This window comes from Sparus aurata, chromosome 1, assembly GCF_900880675.1.
Source record: "Sparus aurata chromosome 1, fSpaAur1.1, whole genome shotgun sequence".
NCBI classification, from domain to species: domain Eukaryota; kingdom Metazoa; phylum Chordata; class Actinopteri; order Spariformes; family Sparidae; genus Sparus; species Sparus aurata.
In genome coordinates, this window is record NC_044187.1 from 27,210,728 (window position 1) to 27,234,204 (window position 23,477).

At 39.9% G+C, this 23,477-nt stretch overlaps 1 protein-coding gene across 1 annotated transcript; it reads left to right on the forward strand.

Moving 5' to 3' along the window:
- Positions 1-4,853: 4,853 nt before the first annotated feature.
- Positions 4,854-21,320, forward strand: cxcl12b (chemokine (C-X-C motif) ligand 12b (stromal cell-derived factor 1)). The gene is made up of 4 exons (XM_030431044.1): positions 4,854-5,033; positions 8,045-8,162; positions 15,031-15,114; positions 17,786-21,320. Exons 1-4 carry the CDS (start codon positions 4,967-4,969, stop codon positions 17,823-17,825), a joined length of 309 nt encoding a protein of 102 aa, XP_030286904.1. The 5' UTR covers positions 4,854-4,966; the 3' UTR covers positions 17,826-21,320.
- The last annotated feature ends 2,157 nt before the right edge of the window (positions 21,321-23,477 follow it).

Sequence of the window (23,477 nt, forward strand, 5' to 3'; positions counted from 1 at the left end):
TACCTGATTCTGATATGGTGGTGTCTGTGTGTGTATCACCTATAAACTTTCTGACTAGAGTAACATGGAATGTTCAGAGTGTCTTTGATCCCAAGGCAAAGATCAAAGACACACACACACCAAAGACTGAGCATAGCTACATTACATAGAATGTTACATGTAACATTCCGTGTTCCATGATGTGTGTGTGTGTGTGTGTGTGTGTGTGTGTGTGTGTGTGTGTGTAGGTGTGTGTGCATGTGTGTGTGTGTGTGGGACATTTTTTTTTAAAAACATGCTAACTGATAACAGGGACCCCCCCGCAAAAAAACACATCACACACACATCACACCTCCGCCCCCCCCGCTATAACCCCCAACACACACACCTTAAACCACCAACCCCCCCCCCAGAACCTCCTGTTTATCCTGTTTACAGAACCCAGCTTCAAATCACCACCATAAACACACACACACACACACACACACACAGGCAACACACACACACACACACACACACACACACACACAGGCAACACACATACACATCTCTAGTCAATTTTAAACTCACTCAACATAAAATCCAAATCTGTTGCACTCAATCAACTATAAATCTTATATATACTGCAAAGTAGACGTGACTGGCATAGTTTTAACTCAACACTTTCCCTTTTTATGATCTAGCGGCCGATACAGTTTGGTGCTCTTGAGAATTTTTCCACATGTTGATTAATGTGTGTTTACACGTCACATTTTGAGCCTCTCATGCAGCCTGGGCTGTGATGGTGAACTACTGTTTATCCAAGCCCAGCGAGGGGGGAAACCTTTCATCTGCCCTGCCACCATAAAATACAACCCAGCACCAGACTCAAACTGCTGGACAAACACAATAAACTCTGGATCACAAAGCGAAGTCCACACAGGAAAGTCGGGATCTGCCGTCGAGTGCGAGATTACTGACAAGATTAGCCTGTGTATATTTGGGTTCATTTTTACATGGAGGGCCACGAATGACGTTAATAATGTGTTTTTGTGTGGTTTAAGTGCCGTGACACACCATGCTGATGAAATGATTATTGAGTGTTTATGTGTATTAGCTTCAGTTTATTACAGAAAGATTTTAACTTGCGTGCTACTTCACCTCAGACTATTGTCCTGTGCAAATTCACTCCAAGCTATGAGCAGAAATCACAGCTGGACAGCAGCAGATTTTGTCAAAAGGAAAAAGACATTTGAATGTTTTTCTCCTTTCATTAAAAACCCCATTAGTTCCCATTTAACCACATCCTTATACATCCTGTTGTGATCAAGGTTCTGCTTTACAGGAGACAATCGCATTTACAGGGAAAAAGAAAAGGTTTATTGCACCTAATAATCTTTACTGTGCAATTACCTAAAAAAATAAAAAATAGGAAGGTGCTGCATGTGTGGACCATCCAGCCAGACCAGAACACCCGTCTGCTCTCCATCACGTCCCTCATCAGGGCAGCCATTTGTGCAGGCTCGTCTATCAGGACTGGTCCAGAACAAAGACCTGGCAGCCCCATTGCCTGTAACCCTATACGGGGACATGAAACGCTGACCTTTGACACCACGTGTGATACAAGTGGCAGTGTTGTCCCACAGGTCAGCGGTAAAACGTGCCAAACACATTCCCGGCCTCCGCAGCAGCCGCGGTCCTGTGGCGTGTTAGAGCCACAGCGGCTAAAACACTTGTGACATTTGTTTTTGTGTCTCGGTAAATACAACTCCCAGCAACGTGATGATAAGATTGACACAGCTTTAGGTAGTTTGGGAGTTTGGGGTTCAACTAACTGTTAATATAATACAGACTCGTTTTACGCTGCCAAACACCCCATCATAGAAACGTTACATTCATGGAGGACATCCAAATATTGTAGGATGTCGAAGGTGTGGAGCACAAAGTTATAAACCCACATCTGTTTCCCAGCCCTGCTGAAAAAAAAAACAATTCAGAGGTCCTGTTTGAAGATTAGAATCAAATGATTACATAAGAGCTCATCCAAACGCTTATTAAAACTTAGTGAATCGAAGAAGGCCTACAGTTTTGGTTTTTATTTGTCAAGGTTCTGAGATTTCTGTCTCCATCACAACTTACGGGTAAATGGAATTTGTTTAATGGGGCTTACCGTGGTAAAATGATTAATAACAAATCAAATACAAAGCAAATAATGTACAGGTTACTCTGGACGAGACATGCTCATCTCATTTAATCAATTTAAATCTCATTTAATAGACTCTCACAATTCTGAACACACACTAACACACACCAGCACACTCTGCGTTTTAACATCAGTCAGCCTGACACCACTTGATATTTATAAGGAGACCTAGGGACAATTTCCAGCTGTGTTTTTTGGTGACGGAAACCTGTATTTTAAGCCCAAACAAAAAATTTTTCCTCACACTAAGTGACTTTTGTGCCCTAACCTAGCATGGGCATAAGCACAGTAATGTGACAGGAGAAATTGTTTAATTTTAACATAAAGAAAAGCAAAGTTGCAACGTAAAGAAGAGCTTCAACAGTTTTAAATTAACTGTGATTTTTGCAGAAATGTACTTTTTGACTGACTGTTGTAATTTTGGGTGGTAGCAGAAATCTCTGAAGCAGTTAGCTCGAAATCTTGGCAAACAGAATCAACATGGCTGGTCACCTCTTGAGTTAAAGTACAGATTTTATAATTTGCATGATTTATGTCGCACAGCCACTCCTCCGAGGTAATGTAGTGTTTGTCTCTTCATGGCTCAGTTTCATCCCCCCTCTGTTAATGGCTGTTATACTGGATGACTCTCTGGCTAATAGTAAAAGCCCTCTCTGGTTTACAGCTTACAGCAGGACTCAGGCCTGTGAGTGCTCTCTCAGCATGCTGCCATGGTATGGACCTGTAAACTGCAGGGGAGGAGTTTCAGTGTATGAATTGACAGGCTCTTTAGCAGGGTATGGTTTTATTACTGGTGTTGGTGGTGGTAGGGGGCTGGGGGGGATTCAATCACCTCCAACAGTTCCGACAGAACAGGCGTCAAGTTCTGGCATGAAGAACAGTTTCAGTTAACCAGCTGCTGGATTCACTGCAGCAGAACGGAGGGAAAAGAGACATGCATAATTGTATGCATGTTCGAACACACACACACACACAAACGAAGACATGTACACACATGCATAAACTAAACTTAACCGCACATATACACAAACACATCTGTGTCCAGTTACACTGTTGCTCACTGTTTCAGTCCATTTTCCTCCAGATGTAGTTGGATGTTCTCCATCAGATCATCAGTGATGAGACACATGTGAGAACTTACAACTGTCCCTGAAGGCCTCGAGTTACTGCCCACCTGATGTAGCTGCTCTCTTTTCCTCTTTTCTTTTCTTTTTTGTATGTTTGTCACATCTCCAAAATACATAATCCATAATCACATATTCATGCACAGAAAAATCATCAGTGTCAGTGTAACACAGAGGGATTGAATAGACACCAACACTGTCCGTAGTTTTAAACATGAGCCGCGGGTAAAAGTTTAACCAGCTCTTGTTAACACTGTCCATCACTCAAAACATGTCTGAACGCTGAAAATGTTAAAGGAGCAGATCAACATTTGTATATTTCCATGCATATGTAATGCATCACTTGATGATACTTATGTAATTAAACAAGCCGTGTCTTCTGTGAAAGCGTGAGGGTAAAACTGGCAGAAAAGGTGATGGTTTCATTTAAAATTAGTAATCAGTAATTAGAATTAAGTAATCTGGTCTGACGATACACAAATCTAAATGTGCGAAACACGAATCAACTCAGCAACATTCTGAAGATGGTGCAAAAACCATCCATCGCCAGGTAGATGTAGTTTGAAGAAAATCGGACACAGCCAGGTTACAATTTTGATTTATTCGACATGCAAATAAGGAATATGAGCATCTTTTCTTCCTCGTCTTTTTGAATTTCATTTGCAATGTGTCATTCGAAGCTGAGGAGAAACTAAATAGTGCTCGGTCCTCATTTTTATTCATCGTTCAGCAAACAGTAGCATCTCATCTCAGAGGCTTGCTCTCCCAAAACAATCTGCTTAATCATGTTTGTCCAACAGAAAGGGCTGGGGCGTCTGAGACTTTTGTTCACAATTAATCCGTGTAATAAATTCATACTCATTTGTATTCAACACGTCTTTCCCTCTCGATCACTATAATTGCTCTGGGTTTAAACAGCCCGGCAATAGTTTCATCAGAGAGCAGACAGCGAAACTGAGGTGAAAACCAGAGGGAGCCCAAAATAAAGACATAGAGCAGGCCTTGTGGATGGGACCAGGGCCAGATGACGAGAGAGACAGAGGGAGAGGGGGAGAGAGAGAGCAGTCGTTGTCCCTGTAAACAATAACACAACAATATTAGTCCAACAGCAGGGAGCTCTGCCTCTCAAAACAGCCCGGGAGTGACTGGTTGGATGTGTGTGTGGCAGGTGGAGGAATTTTTAGAAAAGGGAAATGGGGGGGGGGAAGAAAAAGAAGGACTAACAGGATGACATCGAGATGAATGAAACAAAAGAGCAGCACCAACAGAGAAAGTGGGGAAGAGATATGAGAAGGAGTGGGAAATGGAGAGGAATCAGTGAATAAGAGAAAGAATTCCCCTCAGACGTTCTCCTTGATTCCCAGCCAACACATTTACAATCGAGGAAGTCTCCACTGACTCGCTGCTGCTGCTGCTGCTCCCTCCTCCTCTCACCTCCTCTCCTCTTCATGCTGGGACCCCCCTCCCCACACACACACACACACACACACACACACATACCTCCCTCCTGAGAAAGTGGGACTCCCTCCCTCCTCCCTCCTCCCTCTCTCTCTCTCTCTCCCATCTGAAGATTTAACACAGCTCGGAGCAGAGCTGGCGGTCACAGTCGAGCCCTGGATTGTAGCAGAGACTCACACAGAGAGAGAGCAGCCCTCCTGCAGCCTGTTACAGCCCCACCGCCATGGATGTCAAACTGCTCGCGCTGACGGCTCTGCTGGCCGTGGCCACACATGTACCAACCTCCAGCGGTGAGTCCAGGAGAGGAGATGAATTTATTTGAGTGTTTCGCAGAGACTGTTTTTTTAGGGCTTTTACATGAGATGTTGTAGTCTTAAAGATGGAGAAGGGATCCTGTTGCTTCTATCACTTTGTTTCAGTACAGGATCTGTAAGAACTAAAATTTCTGGATTTCTGTAAATAAATTAGGTGATGGGCTTTTATCTGGGATTCCTTTTGGCTTCATGTTTAAACCTCTTTTTCATTATTAAAGCTTAAAAGTGCACGATGTAGTTTTTAGGAAGACATTTTAATCAGATAAGAACGATCTTCATTGGCTGATTTTTTTATGCCTTAAACAAACTGAATAAACAAACTGATTTCAAAGGACAGCACAATTTCCTACTGTTTCACTTTGATTATATGTGGCGGACCCTGCCACCTTTCTAGCTTCAAACAGTGTTCTGGGACCTTATTTTCCTCTGAGAAAAGCTTGTTTATTCAGTTAAGGAAAAAATTATTAGGTATTAAGGTATTATTACCTCATCATTATTGTAACAATTCAAATATTTATTTTCCAAAACTACATCATGCCCCTTTGAACAAACAGAGAATAATCCCTTTATCACAAATCCCTTGTTGCACTTGTGGCTGTTTAGCTCAGCACTTCAATACTCTGCTTTGATTTTCTTTTGTTAGATCTCGTGTGTTTCAGACACGTAAAAATAGTTAGCAGAGAGTTGACTTTTATTCCCAAATGATTCATCCACCATCGATCTGTAGTGACTACATGACTGCCAAGGCTGAGGTGATTAATTGATTAATTGATCCGGGGATCCACAGAAACTAAGGCTGCCACTTTTTAAAAAATGTATCAATGTTTTTAAGAAAAAAGCGCTGAAATTCACTGGTTCTGCCTTTTTAAAGATGAATTTTTACTGGTATTCTTACATCCCTAACAGCAACTTTAATATTCTTGGATTTGGTAGCAGAAACCTATAGCAGCTTGAGGATGTCAGCTGGGGCTCTGGGAAATTATGAATTGTGAATTTCATATGCAAAAAATGACTTGTTGAGAAAATAATCCGCCAATCAATCAGTTTATAAAAACTTTTTTTTTCAGCCCAAGGTGGCCTTCAGGTTAAATCAGAACATAATGATCTCCGGCAGCTTTTTGTCTCATTTTATGGGCTTCATTTTTTTAAATGAGTAATAAATGAGGTTGCAAATTTCAGTAATTATAATGTTGAAGTGTTTTGGGCTAAAATGTTTCACTAAAAGAGCGCACTGTGACCCCACATTAATCTCCCACATGTTAACCTTGGTAGGGAGACACGCCGGGGTGTTGACTCGCCTGGCCTGCGTTATGCTTAGCTTGTTGTTTCGGCCCCAGTGAGACCCCTGGTTGCATATTAAAGAGTCAGATCTAAATGTGTGTATTTGTCCTTTCCCTTTGCTTTCTTTTAATTAGTTTCTAATTAGGGATAAACAATGCGGCGGTGATAGCAGTGGATGCTCGCCTCTGGCCCCGGTGCTGCGTGCTGCATAATGATCCCTTAGTTTGCATGAGAAAGGAGCCTGAATGGGTGTGAATCATTAGGCTGATATTAGTGAGGATTTAGCCATTTGTGGCAGGACATTTGGTCTTACATGGCAAACATGCATATCAATAGGAATATGTTGAACCGCAGGACAAAAGGTCTCTTAGCGACACGAGATGCACTTGATTTAGGTCATATTCTGTGTTTATCTGGGCAGGAAGTGGCTGATACAATGGAGGAGTTGTTGCAACTTGCGAAATATCTGGAAAATCAGCTTCTGCTCTGTGAGCTTTCATGATTTATTAGAACACTCTGCAGCCTCACTGAAGCCTTTATTTATTTTTTTTAATTTTAATTTTTTCTAATTTAAAGTTTATTGCCGGGTGTTTCTCTTCATTGTTTCACTGACATTTTTACAACCAACAACATTTCTTTGAAGAATCTGTAAACTGTAGATTTTCCAAATCCACAATCAGTTTGTAATTACATGTACTCGGAGTTATTAGTTTGCATCTGTGGTCCACCCTGGGGCCCAACAGGCCTCCATGGAGGCACAGGGGTGATTTGTAATCATTTTAAGAATGTACTTGAGGTGATTTCCACAGAGGCCGTCTGAGCCGCTGAGTGCTCCTTCATAAAAGAGGCAAATATTGGAAATTGAATGTGGAGGACCCTTCTGCATGAGAGTGACCGGGCTGAATGCTCTGAGAGTGAAAAGCTCAAATTCTGTATGTGTGTGTGTGTGTGTGTGTGTGTGTGTGTGTGTGACACTGGTCATAAAAGGGCTAATCTCTTTTTAATGAACATGTTGTTCAGAGCAATAGCAGGTAAACTCATACGTTCCCATGCTTTGTGAAGCCCTGTTACAGTAGATTAAACATGCTTTTAATTTGCCCACTGAGGGAAGTGATGCAGTTAATCACACCTGAAGTGAAGCAGACGCCACAGTGTTTGAATTTGGATTTTAATGTGAGGTGATGTAAATGATTGAGTCCTCATATGAACCAGGACCACCCCTTCTTCTGCTTTTAACGAACAATGACTAAATGTGATAGTTTAAAAGAAATGTGAGGCAGTTTATCTGACAGCGGCCTCTTTATCGACTTATGGTGAGAATGTCTGATAAAACAGTTGAGTTAATTTGTCTGAATTGCCGTGAAAAAGAACACATTTGTGCTGAGCAAGCCGGAAAATGCTTAAATATGATCAATTAATTTCCTTCTACTAAACTACATCCGCCAATCATATCTGCCAACTCACACAAAACCAACTGGATTGATAAATAGACATGTATAGACATGTACCCTTGATTTAGGTGGGAACTGTTCCTTTAAGCTTCTAATCAATCAAAGTGAATTATTGAAATAAACTTTATAAAACTATTTGATCTATTTGATAGAATGCAGTGTATCATTTCCTGTCTTGTAGTTTCATGACGTTCCCTTTTCACTAACCAACTAAAGTGATGCTAATTTGTCGTCTTCCTTGTTGTGTGTTTGCAGCAAAGCCCATCAGTCTGGTAGAGCGGTGCTGGTGTCGCTCCACCCTCAACACGGTTCCTCAGCGCTCCATCAAAGAGCTCAAGTTCCTCCACACGCCCAACTGCCCCTTCCAAGTCATGTAAGTCGATGAGAGTAAAACCCATTGTGTGATCTCTCCCGATGTGAGCCACTGATGGAGGATTATGTCACTTGTTTCATTAGTCAGAGTAATAAGTGAGCTTTGTTTTTATTGGACTTCCATGCTTAAGAATACATTTTGTCCGGCCAATAAGTGATTGAATTGTGGATGATCCTCATTGGGTTGATGCGCAGTGTTCGTTTGGACTTGATGAACCCTTTCAAAGCATGAGCCCCTCAAAACGACACGAGTTTCATGTGTGGAAACTAGTTGTTGAGGTTTTTTTCCACCAGCAGTAAAAGTAATATGAAGGCTGTGCTGTGACGTTCAGACGATAATTTCAGCTCTTGGCGCATCGACTACAAAAGTGCAAGTGACATCTCTCTGGTCTTATAATATGTGGTATCTTTGCTGCGCTGTGTGAGTGTGACCTCTCACCCCGAACATCTCCATAGTGAGACGCTGAGAAAAAGTTGCATGGAAATTTTAAAAAAAGAGCTGAAAGGAAAATAGTAAAGGGGGAAATATAGGAACACTTGCTACAGTCTCAAGTCATATTTTCTTGCACAAGTCATGTAACTTTTTCTCCACTCAAGAAACTTCCATCTAAACTTTCTAAATCTTTCATCTGACATGTTCAAAAAGTATGATAAAGAATTGTTTACTGCGATTCAGTGATGAATTCATTCTTAATTTCTGCTTCAGCAAAAGTATGAGTAAAAGTGAAATACTGACATTCAGGCTACAGTAAACTAAAGTGAAAACACAGACAAATTCCAAGTTGAGTCATCAAAACAGTGACTCAAGTCACAACGACTCGATTCCGCACCTCAGATTTTGTTCTTATTAAGATGCTGAAAAGACACGGAAAACATTAACCCATGACCCTGACCCTTTTATAACAAATTATTATCAAAAAAAACTCCACAATGTTGCGTTTTTCTCGTCATATAACAGCCGACCTCTCTGACCGCACTGCAAAAACTCAAAATCTTGCTAAGTAAGTAATTTCTGATCAAAATATCTCATTACACTTAATATAAGACACAACCACCCAGAAGGATTCTCCTTAATTTTTGTATGCTTACTTTTGTACTTCTTCTTAATTTTTCTCAAATTTTGTCTATAAAGTAAGAATGAACAGTGTAGATAGACTGCGAGTGGATGTGTGGTGTTAATATCCTTCTATTCTTTCCCTGATGAGAGTTTAAAACAACACGATCCTCTCAGAAAGAGGAAAGCGGTGACGGCCGGAGCTCGAGGGGGCCGTTCATGTTTTGCAAAGGAAGCAATAATTAAGGGTCAAAGTGATTACCTTTGTGTTTCTGCTGACCCCCTGTGTCCTTTATCCACTTTTTTTCCTTTTATTTCCCGCCTAGCAACGTTGAGTATAATGTCACTGGTCTGGAACACATTAACTAAAAAGCCTCATTCATTTGTTTGCAATAGAAAACAGGACGGCAGAAGCCTCACAGCCAAAAGGCTAAAAGGCTGCGGGGCTTCTGCCAAAATAGGGAGGGGGCGCCGGAGACTGTTGGAAGGGGTGAGCGAATGGTAAAAGGTCAGAGAGGACACGGGGTGCTCCGGCCCGAGCCACACACTCCCTCTAACCTCCCTCCAGAAAACTGCCAGAGGAGTCAAGAAGTCATTCAGACGAGGAGCCCGCGGAGCTGCTCCCATATCTCTATTGAGGTGGATGAAAGAGAGCCAGTAACACTACACCCTCTCTCTCCCCCCCGTCTCACCCCTGTGTCCCTCATCCTACCCCCTCCACCCCCACCCGTCCGTCCCAGCATGCTGTTGGTATTAACTTGCTGTGAAGTAATTACTACCTGCTGCTCGTGGAACTCCGGCCCTCAAATTCCAGCCAAGTCAATTAGGGCTTCGGTTGGTCATCCAGACAAGCAGACAGATAAACAGGATGAAGGGAGACACATCAAAACAGTGCCCGAGTGGATGAGCCGGCCACCACTAATAAAGTCAAAGAGGAGGGGAAGAAGGGGACATCCCCGGAGGAAAAGCAAACACAGATCGTGTTACTGAGCTGTTTGGCCTCCTGACTCATGGTAGTTTGAGGGATTTGAAGCTGATGCCTGGACTGATGCTCCTGAGCCGCTCTTTTAAGTGCAGAAGCCATTTGCCCATTTGCTGTGTGGATCTAAATGGGGTGAGCAATTGGGGAGGTGGGACATTAGGGAGGTTTCGGGGGGGGGGCTCAAATTGAATCAGAAAGCGGTGAAGAGGCGGAGAGGAATGTGTTGATTTGCGGAGTGGTGTGATGGAGAGCTGGAGGGAGGAGAAAGAGCAGCAGCGAGGCGAGACACCTCTCAAGTTGTTAACTCTCATACACGACCTTTTGCCACCGAGGTGTGAGATCCACATGTTCGGAGGGGGGCGACCCTGCCGGCTGCCCCCGACAGGGTCCGATAACGGAACAAATCCTCTCCTAAATATTTGGCTCAGCTCTTCATCAACGGGGCGAGAACCGACACACTCTGTGACCGCAGAGCTGTTCATCACACAGCGGCGATCAATCTGAAATGCTGCCTCAGTCCTTTTAGACATACAATATATACTCAGATTAACTCAATCGATTAATACCTGACTTGAGAAATTAAAAATGTTTCCAAGAATTTAGGAGAATTTAGCTTCTTATCACACTGTTCAGAGAAAAAATGCCTTTTTCGGGGGCACTACATAGTTTAGGGGAAGAAATCGTCTCTTGGAGTAAGCTGTCACGATGTAATCGATCATTTAAAAAATAGATAAACATCATATCCAAGATATTTGATATATAAGGCAATACAAATAGAAAAAGAGAGCAATTAAACATTTACATTATGTACATTTATTAACTTAATATTATCAAATAATGGCAGAGAACTGTTTTTTTTTACTTTTATTTTACAAGAAAAGTCTCACTGAGATTAAAATCTTCCTTTTTTTTAAGAGAAACAAAAAAATGCAATTATGATGAATAATTGAATGAATTAAAATTCTAATCCAGTCATTTACAAGATCTCTTCCTACATTTAACACCAAAATTACACAAAATTAAGCGAACCATCACCTTGAGTAACATAACACATTTCTCTGGGTTTGAGCGTCATGTCAGTACACAACTCAACATAATCTAACAAAGGTCTAGTCATCATAAAACATATTAATCTAGAAATGTTGGATGTTATATCTTTAAAACACACCAATAGTGATGGAGAACAAGCTTTTTGGACGTGTTACTGTAAATCCAAAGGAGACCTTTCAAAAAAAAGAAATCATCACCCTCCACAAAGTTTTACCTCAACGTGTTGAAACCTAGAGCTTGTTTCCAGCGTCCTGATACAATCATGACAGGTGTAATAAATTCTGCACTAACGACTAAAAATGCACCTTTGAGTGTGTGATGTGTGAGATATCCTGTCATGAACATATATTTTAGAAACAAAAATCATTTATAACTTTTACACCAAACCAGCCTGATCAATGATCAGTGTCCCTCCAATATAAAACTCTACATCAAACTATGCGTTGAGGTCTTTTGTGTGCAGTGTAGAGACAGCTTTACAAGCCATACAGTCCACTGTGACCGGCGACGTGAGCCTCCTCTCCAGCTGTCCCTGAGTGGAAACAGAGAGCCGGGATTTTTCACCACCGACTGGAGGGCGACAGCCTGTTCTGTGCTCTAATCCTCCAGTTTAAAGCGTGGACGTGTCGTAGGGTGTGCTGAGGTTTTCAGAGCATAGTGGAGGTGTTTCTGAGCTCAGACTTTATAAACCAGATCAGACGTTATCCTGACATATCGTGCTGGTTTCAATATCAAGGGTTGAATAATAAATGGAGCATTTGTATTCAATGATATGATATGCCCTAACAAAGGAAGTCAGGTTTTCTTCTTTGGTTAAAGGTAATGCATTTAGCTGATGTTAAAGGTGCACTATGTAGTTTTGGGGAAGACATTTTAATCAGAGGAGAACGATCTTCATTAACTGATTTTTTTTCAGCTCAAACTAAATAATCAAACTCTTTTTGTTTTCCTGACTGAATAAACTGAATAATCAAACTGACATTAAAGGACAGCACAGTTTCATACCGCTTTCTTTATATTTGGCGGACCCTGCCACCTTTCTAGCTTCAAAATAGTGTTCTGAGACTTTATTTTCCTCTGAGAACAGCTTGTTCATTCTCATTAATATTGTATTTATTAAAATTCTGAGTTTAAATTTCTTCTCCAAAACTCCATAGTGCCCCTTCAAGTGTGATTTTTTACGCTCAACATCAGGGGCACAGCTTGTTAGAAATAGTAATCCTCTGGTTTTAACTGGGATGTGCTGTAAGATGTTCTGTAGCTCTCTGGGGGATTAAGTTGGGCTTTTGTTGAAGTGGGCTTTCATAAAACACACGTAATATTATTGTGATTTATAGGCCACAAAGAAGCTTAAGTTTAAGCTGTGTCTTCATGGAATTATCTCTCTTTAACTTAAACAATGTTCTCTCCTCACACAGCATTACGATCTTAGCCTTGGGGAATAATAAATGTGACTTATGGCGCCTGACGGTTTAAAAGACCATACCGGTGGTTTGTGTGTTCAGGTTTAATAACTGCAAATTGCTTGTAATGTACATTTCTTCCTACCATTATCCAAATTATAGGCCATGGTGGGTTTTTTACTTAATATTTCTACTTTCCAAGAAGCCATTGTTTTCCATTTATTTCAGCGCTTTATGCACAAAGAGAGTTGAAACTTGTTTGAGAAAGGTAATCCATCACAATGATGATTCGTCACCTTTTTTTGAGATAGATACATATACTGTTATGTTTATTGATGCTTGTAAAGCTATGGTTGGTGCATTCGAGGACATCTGGAAGGAGGGTAAAAAGTACTCCCACTCGGCCGTGAATTAACATTGAATCGATGGAAGGTGATGGATATTTGTTGTGATGAATTACCTCGAAGCAAGATCCAAGTTTCAGGGAGGGGATTTGTTAACATACTGACAGGAATTGAAGTTGGGAAATCATGCTTTTAAAAACAGTGGTTTTTAGACTGTGAAGCATTAGGCAACTGATAGAGAGTTGAAGAGGGGGTGAGGGAGGAGAGACACCACGTGAGACGAAGATATTGTGTGAGATGAGGTGCAGTTAATGTCCTTTAAAACGCTCGTCAGAATGCCGCTCTCCGCTCCACCGACAGAGAGCAACAGTAGCTGACATTAGTTTAGAAATGAGAGTCTAATAACATAAACTAACGACCGGCTTCCAACACAATACAGAAGTTCAACAGAGCCCTTTGACTTACACTTCACAATGTGACGATGTCTTAATCTCCTGTTCGCATCAGAGTAAACATCCATAAACCCAAATCGGTTTTATGATTTTTTCAACATTAGGTAAATTAGTGATCATGATCAAGAACTGCTAATAACTCATTCGGACAACTTTTTATTAATATATTTATTGCTATTATACATTTATTACATACAGAAGAGGAGGAAGAAGGGGGGGGACTAGGAGTGCTGCACCCCCTAAAGCAAGGCTATAACATATGCTGGATTTACAAGAAGGTACAAATAGTTAAGAATTTGTCAGAAACAGCACTTAACAAAGTTTATAGAGTTCCTGCTTAATCAACAACTCACTAAATTGAGCAATTTTATATCGGAGTCTGGGGAATTTCTCTCCCTCTTCATCTCCTTGCAGTTGTTGGCTGTAGCTGATGCGGCTGCTTTGACCTATAAAATTTTGGTGTTCACATTTGTAGTCCGCGGTTGTGTAGAACCTTCTCAAACTGTAGTAAATTATTTGTTAGTAATATTAAGATACTTATTAAGATACATATACAAGTTATCCTGGTCATTCAAATTAAAACGCATGAATGTTGTAAATTATATAGACTGACTGCTCAGCAACCCCATCTGGGACTTCCCTTCTCCCTTATCTTAAAAATCCAATAAATAAATAAAATGAAAATAAAAGTTAAAAAAAAATGATCACAAATAATAAATAAATATTATATATTTAAAACACTTAGTGGTGATAGAGAACATAAACTGTCTTTTTTGATGTTTTGCCAGAAAACACATAAAATGAAAATAGATCAAAATAAATTGGTATACAAAAATAAATATTTTAAAAATATAAACAGATTTGGTAATTAGTCAAAAGAATAACAAATATTGGCTCAAATTAAAGAGAGCTCTAGTTGAAGCTTACTGCATCAATGACAATGCTATACTTCCTGTTTACATCTCCAAAAGCATCATGGGAACATCAGACATGTCTACAGTAGAGCATGTCTATAGTCTACAGTGCTTTTAAACAATTAACTTTATTGATCTGGAACCTTCAATTGGTAGCATCTGAGGTAAACCATGTAAATCCACCTGTGTGGCCTTTCAGAGGCAGATTATCACAAAAACAGTGAAGCTCTCGCCTCAAAAATCTGCAGAAAAAGAAACTAAACCTGTGTGCTTATTCGAGAAAATGCCTTAAATGAAAACCTATAGAACCAACTACAGAGCTCAAATGAGCTTTTTTAGGGATCCATGTTAATTAAAATGCGAGTCACATTTCCTTGAGGTTACTGGGAGGTCTTGTTACAGTTTGGTTGAGCACACAGCTAATAAAGTAGATACAATCTCTGTACTGGACACCATCACCGGATGTTTGGCTACAGAGAAAGCCCCGAGGTGAAAGTGTTCTCTAGTACACGTTCTTGAACCTGATTTATTACATGTGTCGAAAACACTTTTCTTTCTCTCTATCTGTCATTTACTAAAGCAAACATAAATGTTAAAATGGGAAAGTAATTCATCCGTTTGCATCATTTTAGTGGAAACAAACCTAACAGACTACCGATTTCTCCCGCAGTGCCAAGCTGAAGAACAACAGGGAAGTTTGCATCAACCCGGAGACCAAGTGGCTGCAGCAGTACTTAAAGAACGCCATTAACAAGTAAGAAAAAAACCCTCCTCATCACTCTCCCTCTACCTCTCTCTCTCTCTCTCTCTCTCTCTCTCTCTGCAGACACAGCATTGCTGACATGGAAATGAAATACAGCTCTCTTCTCCGCTGAGTTTAGATCTTATAAAGAAGACATAAACCACCGCTACAAATGGCCAACATTGCTCAGTTTCCTGCTGACAATTCCTCTCTGAAATCACTGATGTGGTTGATGTAGGCCGCTGAGTTATAACCTGTGAAATGATTAGCATCCAGCGAGAAACGTAATAAATCTCCCACTGCTATGTCTGCTTCCTTCTTTCTCATAAGCATGTGTCTGAGAGCCGAGACTGCGGACGAGTCAGATGTTGATCCTTTTTTCACCCTCCCTGCTCGCTCACAGTAGTTAATGTAGCTAATCATATGATCATTGCATAAGGGAGCTATTTCCACATCGTTATCATCACTAATTGTACATCAGCGACATGGCTGTCCCGGTTGGGGAGCAGCATTGTGGGTGAAAAGTATTCATAGTAAAAAAAAAATGCAGCAGCTCATTCAGTTTTTAATGAGCTATGCAGTTAAAATGTGTGCATTCCTCGTAAAAAAAATGTCCCCCACATGTCTGGTGGTGATAATTGCAAGGCTGCATGTCCGGCTTCTTAAAACACCATGAACACTTAAAGCACAATGTGAAAACAAATGATAAAGTAATTTACAAGGATTTATGAGTTTGTTTATTGTGTTGTTGAAGGTGTGAAATGTGAAATATATAGGCTGTTGTGGAGTGCAAAGATATCCACTGGTTAGCATGCTAACCAGCTAGCCCCAACCCATCACGATCAACGTTAACACCCTCCCTATTCTCTGAACTCCCTGTCCAGGCTGCTAGCTGCATGGCTAACTAGCAAACGGCAGCTACAGTTCGCAGCAGATAGCGGTTACTCTGGTGATACGCTGCCCCCTGTTTGTTTTAAATGCAACAGGTGGTCAATTCTTACATATTGCTTACCAGTTATTCCCGGCACATCCAAAGTCCAAAGCGCCTGTGCTAACTAGCTAGCTGCTGCTACAGTTAGCAGCAGTTAGTGCTTACTCTGGTGGTGACATGCTCACTCTTATTCTTATTGAGTATGAATTTGACGGGCAGGCAATTCTTACGTATTGCACCTTTAAGTCTCATATTGGGAGTTATCATAGTTATATGGGGCTGGCATGTGTCAGACTGTAAAACTGTTCATGTTCTGTCTACTGTACTAGTTTCTATACACACATTACTTTGTGTATCATGTACACATCATAACTGCTGAGCCTTGTGTTAAGTTTTCCCACCAGGTACTCTGAGCAGTAGGGTTTTATACACAGCAAAGACATGAAAATGGCCAAAACTGCAGTTGTAGGGTTCAGCCTGGGAACATAGCTAAGTGTGTTAGGTGTGTTTGCACTTTATAGGCGCTCATTATTAACATTAACAGTCCTGAATGGATCGAGTGAGATTAACATTAAAAACTCCTGTTCACGCCAGAATCCTGTGTTGTTAGGTAGAAGAGGGATTGCCAAGAATGTCTACTGTACATGTGAGCAATAAAGTGCGCTTGCATGTAGTGTGTGTGTGTGTGTGTGTGTGTGTGTGTGTGTGTGTGTGTGTGTGTGTGTGTGTGTGTGTGTGTGTGTGTGTGAAGAAGTGAAGAAGTGAAGAGCGAGGGATTTTCCATAACATGGCTGCTCTTTGTCACAAACGCTTCATTCTCAGTCAAAGTCACTCATAAATAACTTTTATATGCTATGATGTTCACCTATCACAACTGTTTGCCGACACCTGAGGCCCCTGACGTGTCCATGACTGCACGTTAGAACAGCAGTTCCTGTGGGACCCTGCTGCACATTCATACTGTATCCTCTATTACACTCGACGTAGATCACCGGCCTCTCAGAACTTATGTTTGTATGCTGGAAATGTTTATATGTTTTTGAAAGGAACAAATTCAGAAACTCAGAAAAGTAATATTTACGAAATTTAGGTAATAATATTTATTCTTTCCAATGTTTGAAGCTAGAAAGGTGGCAGGGTCTGCCAAATGTAAGCAAAGTAAAACATTATGAAATTGTGTTGTTCTTTAAGGTCAGTTTGTTTTTCTGTCCGTCATGAAATTTAATCAATGAAGATTTTTCTCTTTTGATTAGAATTTCTTCCCCAAAACTACATAGTGCACCTTAAAGTACTAAAAGTGCAGGAAAAAATCATTTATTTATATGTATATACTGAGTACAAGTAGTTGTCTGATTACCCGCCTGTACTATAACTGGATCCTGTATTCTGAACTTCTCTGAATGTTTGAATCAGTGTTCTTCTTATTCTGATGGCCTGTAAAATTAATTGATTTAAAAATATGCTCCTTTGGCTCCAATACACCATGCAAAACAAGCAAAGGATCTATTAACTTAAGTTATCAAATAAATGTAGTGAGTAAGAAAGGACATTATTTATCTTCAAAATGAAGTGGAGTGGAGGCATAAAGCACCAGAAAATAATAGAAATATTCAAGTAAGGAACAAGTACCTCAAATTTTACTTTTAACTTAGTACAATACTTGGGAAAAAATAATTAGCTACATCCCACCACTGATCATGCCATGCCATTCTCAGTCCAATAAATAACTTCTCCCTCTGAATCTCTCTCCAGGGTGAAGAAAAACCGAAGACGCAATAACAAGAAGAACTAAACAGAAGAGAAGACCTGTGTGTCGTCAGACCTGGCTCCCCCGGGTCGAACCTGTATACCTCCCTGTCACTGCTATGGATGTATGTAAACACGCTGTATGTACCCGTCCACCTCTCTGGACTGCTTGCAGAACCAGCACTTCACCGCCAAACTGTGCCGTCCCCAACGCCACCGCCCATCCCTCTGGACACCCACGCACCTCAACCTCCACCTCCACCTCCACCTCACCATGTCAGCAAGTGCAATTATACCTGTGGATTCATGCTGATGTCAGATATGTGTGTGTGAGTGTTTGGTGAACGGCACGAAAGACATAGTAAGTGTGTGTGTGTGTGTGTGTGTGTGTGTGTGTGTGTGAGTGAGAGAGAGAGAAAGAGAATGTGCTTTAAAAGAACTAACTATATAGTTTATCCTGACTTCACGCAGCTATAAAGGAGCAATTTGAGCTTTCCGTCTCACACACAAGGCTTTGTGGGTAATGCTACCTTCACTTCCTGTCAAATTAACTGTAAATATGAGCCGCTCAAACATCCACATAAGCCTCCTCAGAGGACTTTGTTGGCAGGTTCGGCTAAATAGCCCAAATGTGGATTGGAAAACCGAAGAAGTGTGTCATTCACAAGTGGAAAAGTGAAAATGATCAGCTATATTTGCAGAAACACACTTCCCTTTTCACTTTAACCATCGTTGAAAAGAGTGAATTATGATTTGATTGGATTTTTTTGTTGATCTGACATTCATTAATAGCAAATATCTGGGACTGGGTTGGCGTCACGGCTTTAATCTGAAAACTTCCTCTGATATGAGGTGAATCTGGCATTACTCCACGACTGAGAGCTCGAGGGGCAGACGCAGAGAGGCTGGCCAGTAGGGTCACAGGCAGCGACCAATCAGGGCAGGCCACGCAGCATCAGAATCTTGAACTGTCTTCCAGCTTCAGAAAACAGATGGAAGCTCACACACACTGCTATAAGAAACGAGCACTGATTTTATGGTGCTATATATTCAGTATGAGGGGTCAGAGCCATCGGCGTAATTATATTTCACTGTTTATTTTATGCAAGATTTAAGATGGGATGTTGTGACCTCTGTGTCTGAACTGAAAGACACGTCACACAATATTTAAAGCGCTGTTGTTAGAGTCTGATGTGAAAGATGAAAAGGAAAGCTGATGTAATGTTAGAGCCGTATACTGTACTGACAAAGACTATAAAGAAGTGGAATAAAACACTTATCAATGCAGCTTTTTTTTTATTGGTTGAACGTATCGGTAAACAGAGACCAAATATTTATACAACGAAACATGCAACATGAAGAAACCTCAAAGAGCATGACTTTCAATTTAATTTACTGTTGGAAAAAAGGTAGGAATTCACCATAACTCTTAATTTTTCAAATCAAAGGGACCGGGTAACTGTATATCGTGACAACAGAGCAATTTAACTGCAGTATTTTCGTACCAACACCTGTCCTTGGTGGGAATAAAAAGCTAATGAATTGTCACATGAAACGGCGGAATGATAGATGTCACAAAGGGAATGTCCACGGTGGCAAAAAGAAAGTTTTTGATTATCTTTTTTTATATATATATATTTGAGCCACTTTATTATCAGATGTGTCTTTCAAATGTAATTGTTTTATTTTTATATTGTGTATAACCTTACTAAACGCTTTTTTTTTTATGCAATGTACAGTAGACAGTTGATACTAAATGAAGGCTAGTTCATAAAAGGCAAGAAAGAGTGTTAAACTTCATTTTTTTAAAGCAACATTATGTAGAAATTGGCATTTTGTGCGATTTGGCACCCCCCTCAGTTTTAGAGTTCAACACCACTGTCGTGAATACAAATCCCAGGTCTGTAACAATTTGTCAGGTGTAATGTAAGTGCTGACTACAAACAGAACTGATTACATCATAACAATGTGTTGAAAACTTGTATGTTGAAGTAAACATGTATGTAACGCTCTGATCCGACCCTCTCACTGTAGTTACATAGTGCAGAAACAAGTGACAGAGAAACCATTCACCCTGTTAGAGGACACTGTACCATCAACATGACGACTGTTATTTTAAGGTTAAAATAAAGTTACATAATGTTGCTTTAAGGTTTCATTTAATACTTCACATGTATGTTATGGTTTGTTTGAAAGTATGTTAAACACAATATGCACACATTCCTGTACCAAAGGAATGAAAAAAAAGTATTTTTTCTTTCATCATTATGTTACAATATGGACAAAAAAAAAAAAAATCAGCAACCACAAATCAAATGTCCTCCTCCTGGTTTGTTGTTTGCTGTTCCCTTATCAACCAACGTGAACATGCATCGAAGGTGAGCCGAGTAACAGTCCAACACACAGCGACTGAAGACAAAAGCAGCTGTCGTCTTGTTACATGAGTCAGGAAACTATTCAGCCTCGGCCCACCAGTCGAACACTTGATTCGATTTTTACTGAGGTTGATGTATGATGTGTCAATAGAGCCGCTGAGCCAAAACAGAACAAAACCTTTCAGTTGTGACCGACATGTGCTTTCAATCTGGACACTCCCAGCACCCCACGGGCTTTCTTTTCAGTTTCACTCAACTGCTGCCATGCCGCAGAATTAGAGACTTTTTTTTTTTTCCTAAAAAAGTATGTTCTGGTGCTTTTTGTCCCTGTTATGGTCTTTTTTGTTTGTTTGTTTTACTTGGTCTACTTGCTGAGTGGTTGATAACCGGTGATAATCATATCAATTTGCAGCTAATGTTGCAATAATCCTGTAAGTGTGATTAATTTCCCATTAATGTAATAGAAGGTAATGGACATTAATTTCATGTTATTAAACTAATTTGTTTAAACAGGTTACTAAATGAGGTTAATTGGCCCAAATGGAATGATTAAATGGATAAATGTCTTGTATTCATTGTGTAATACCACAACCCATTTATTTACCTTAAAGGAAAGTCAAGAAAGTGGATTATGTTGTCACTTCTGAAAACTTTCTAATGTATAATGTGATAATAATCTCACTAACAGGAAAAATATATTACATCACCTGTAACCACACTGTTAGCAGCATTTGTTACATTCCCTTTTATATTATTTCATATGTTTTATTAATTAGACTGTAAGTGCTGTAAGACTATAAGTGTTTAGTGATGTGGGCCCTGTTGAAACATTTAACATTTTGGACAGATATATAGACTCCTTTATCAACGCACAAATAGACCTTTCACAGGAAGTGTTTGTGTGCGGACCGTTTACACATCCAGGTCCACATTTGCTCGTCATTAATGTGCGAATAAATAAATCAAAGAGGTTGCATGTGTTCTACTTTGGACCCCGAGACAATGTGAAATAACTTTTATTTCTTTCGAGGCAGCTTCTGACACATGTTCTTCATATACGTGAGATGTATTCCTCGCTGTATTGTCAATGTTTGTACACCAACAGGCAGTATTATAGCCATGATACTCAAAGCCCTTTTTCAATAAAGTCATATGAAACAAAATCAGTTGTATGCGACCGTGTCTTTATCTTTCAAACATGTTTTTTTTGTATTCTTATCGATTTAAAGCTACTTTAAGTGACAGAGAGGTTTCAAGACAAATTTCAATCAGCTTGTCAAGTTGTTTTGACCGATGTGTTAGAAACCAACTAGCAAATCCAGCAGACATGGAGCAACATGAGCATCCCACTGGAGTCGAGTTTCTATCCAGTATTCACTTTAGTTTTAGCTTTGAGAAAATATCTGATCTTAAGCATGTTAGATGGCGTTTTTGCACTCAGTTTGTCTGTGAAGTGTGCGCAGTACTAAGGTGCTGGTAAGAGCCGTGACTGTCTATATGGTGACTCTGTCCCCTAGATGTTATGTTAATAAGCTACTAATATGCAACAGCAAATATATTTTGAGAGTAAAAGGATGGCACTTTAACTTTCAATTAACTTTTTAAAATAATGAGAAAAATAATTGATCTGGCAATACACAAAATGGTGTATGAAACATTTAAGTTTTAAGTTTACGTTCTAATGGCTACATTAGTGGGACCAAGGAACAAGTCACGTCACACTGTTATAAAATAACTCATTTTGTTCAGGGAGGAAGTGGTAGTTTTAAAAGTTGCTCTATCAAGGAATTGCATAATTTGTCATTTAATTTCCAAGGTTTGGTTTATCACAGTGACTGTATCTGCAAACTGATTAATGATAACGTGTTGTATTTTGTTTTCCAGACAATATCCACTGTTATAATACTGTATCTACTGGTATCAGCTACATATGGAAGACCAGAGGGGCAAGTGAGGATTATTTTTCTGACTGATTGTTTTTGTTGTGTGTTGTAGTGTTTTCTCTCTTGTAATTATGAGTTAAGAACTGGTGAAAAGACTTTTGCCAGGATAATCTTTCTGAGTGTCTTACTTTTCATTTTATCTGTGAAAACACAGGATTATTTTTTTCATTTGTTAAGCCAAGTGACTTTTGATCCTCAGTGGATCACCAGAACAAAAATAAATTCCTCCCTTGCCCCTCAGGGGTTTCCTTAGCTACAGCCAATAAATACTAGTACTTGTTGTTTAAGGTACCCAAAGCAGTGAAATGTTTTGATTTCATACTAAAAGTGTAAAAGTGACATAAAGCATTAAACAGGCAATATATAACTTTAAATATTTTAAATAAGACCACAATCTTTACCTAATCCTAACCAAAGTGCTTTCAGACTTGAATCCTAACCGCCTCTTTACAGTTTATGGGCATTAGAAAAATGAACAGTATCCTTGCTTGAAAAAGCATCACAATATCCTGGCAGCATCAGAATCAGAATCAGAATCAGAAATACTTTAATAATTAGTAGTATTATATAGTAGTAGTATTATATTACATATTAGTAGTATATATATATGTAAGGCTCAAAAATCAAATAATGTGCAAAAAACAGATGCACGAAAAAAAAGTCAAGTGTTGAATCTTTGTGTATAGCCTATTTCATATTAGAGCCCGGTCACCCGATCCTGGTCCCAAAGGGGCCAATCAGGGTGGGCACGGTTCAGACAAATCTTAAGAAATGATGTTGGGGTTTTGGTCAGGTTTTGCCACTTCCATTGACATGATGCTTTCATGTTTGTTTTTTGACAATAAAGTGTAAAAATAGTTTAACTTGTCATTGTGCTGTGTCCTGTTCAGTGCACTTGGAAATGACACACACTATTTCTTGTTTTCCTGGTGGCCAACATTCATGTGCGATTCTAAGTGACAGCGTAACACAGAATCTAACTCAGTGCTTTGTCTTACATTAACTCCGTCATGCTCAAACCCAGTTTCGGGCATAATAAACAGAACGGCTATCCGTTTCGGGTCAGGCTCAGTCAGGTTAGGACTGAAAAAAGTGGTCCAGGTCGCACTCTTTTTCCACATTACAAAAAGTCAATTGGTTGAACAATAATAATAATAATAATATCTTAAATATCACTTAATTTTTAAGTTATTATTTTTTAGAGTTGAGAAATGTCTTTCTTTCAAGAACTGTCAAGAGGTGTTATCTACTCACTTGATGGTAACATAAAGTGGCTGCAGCCACCTTACACAGGTGGAATAAGTTGTACCACAGACCGCGAAATTCTCTTTCCACAGAGAGAAATAAATCACAGGGGACCAGACTTGCCGCTGTGGGTTC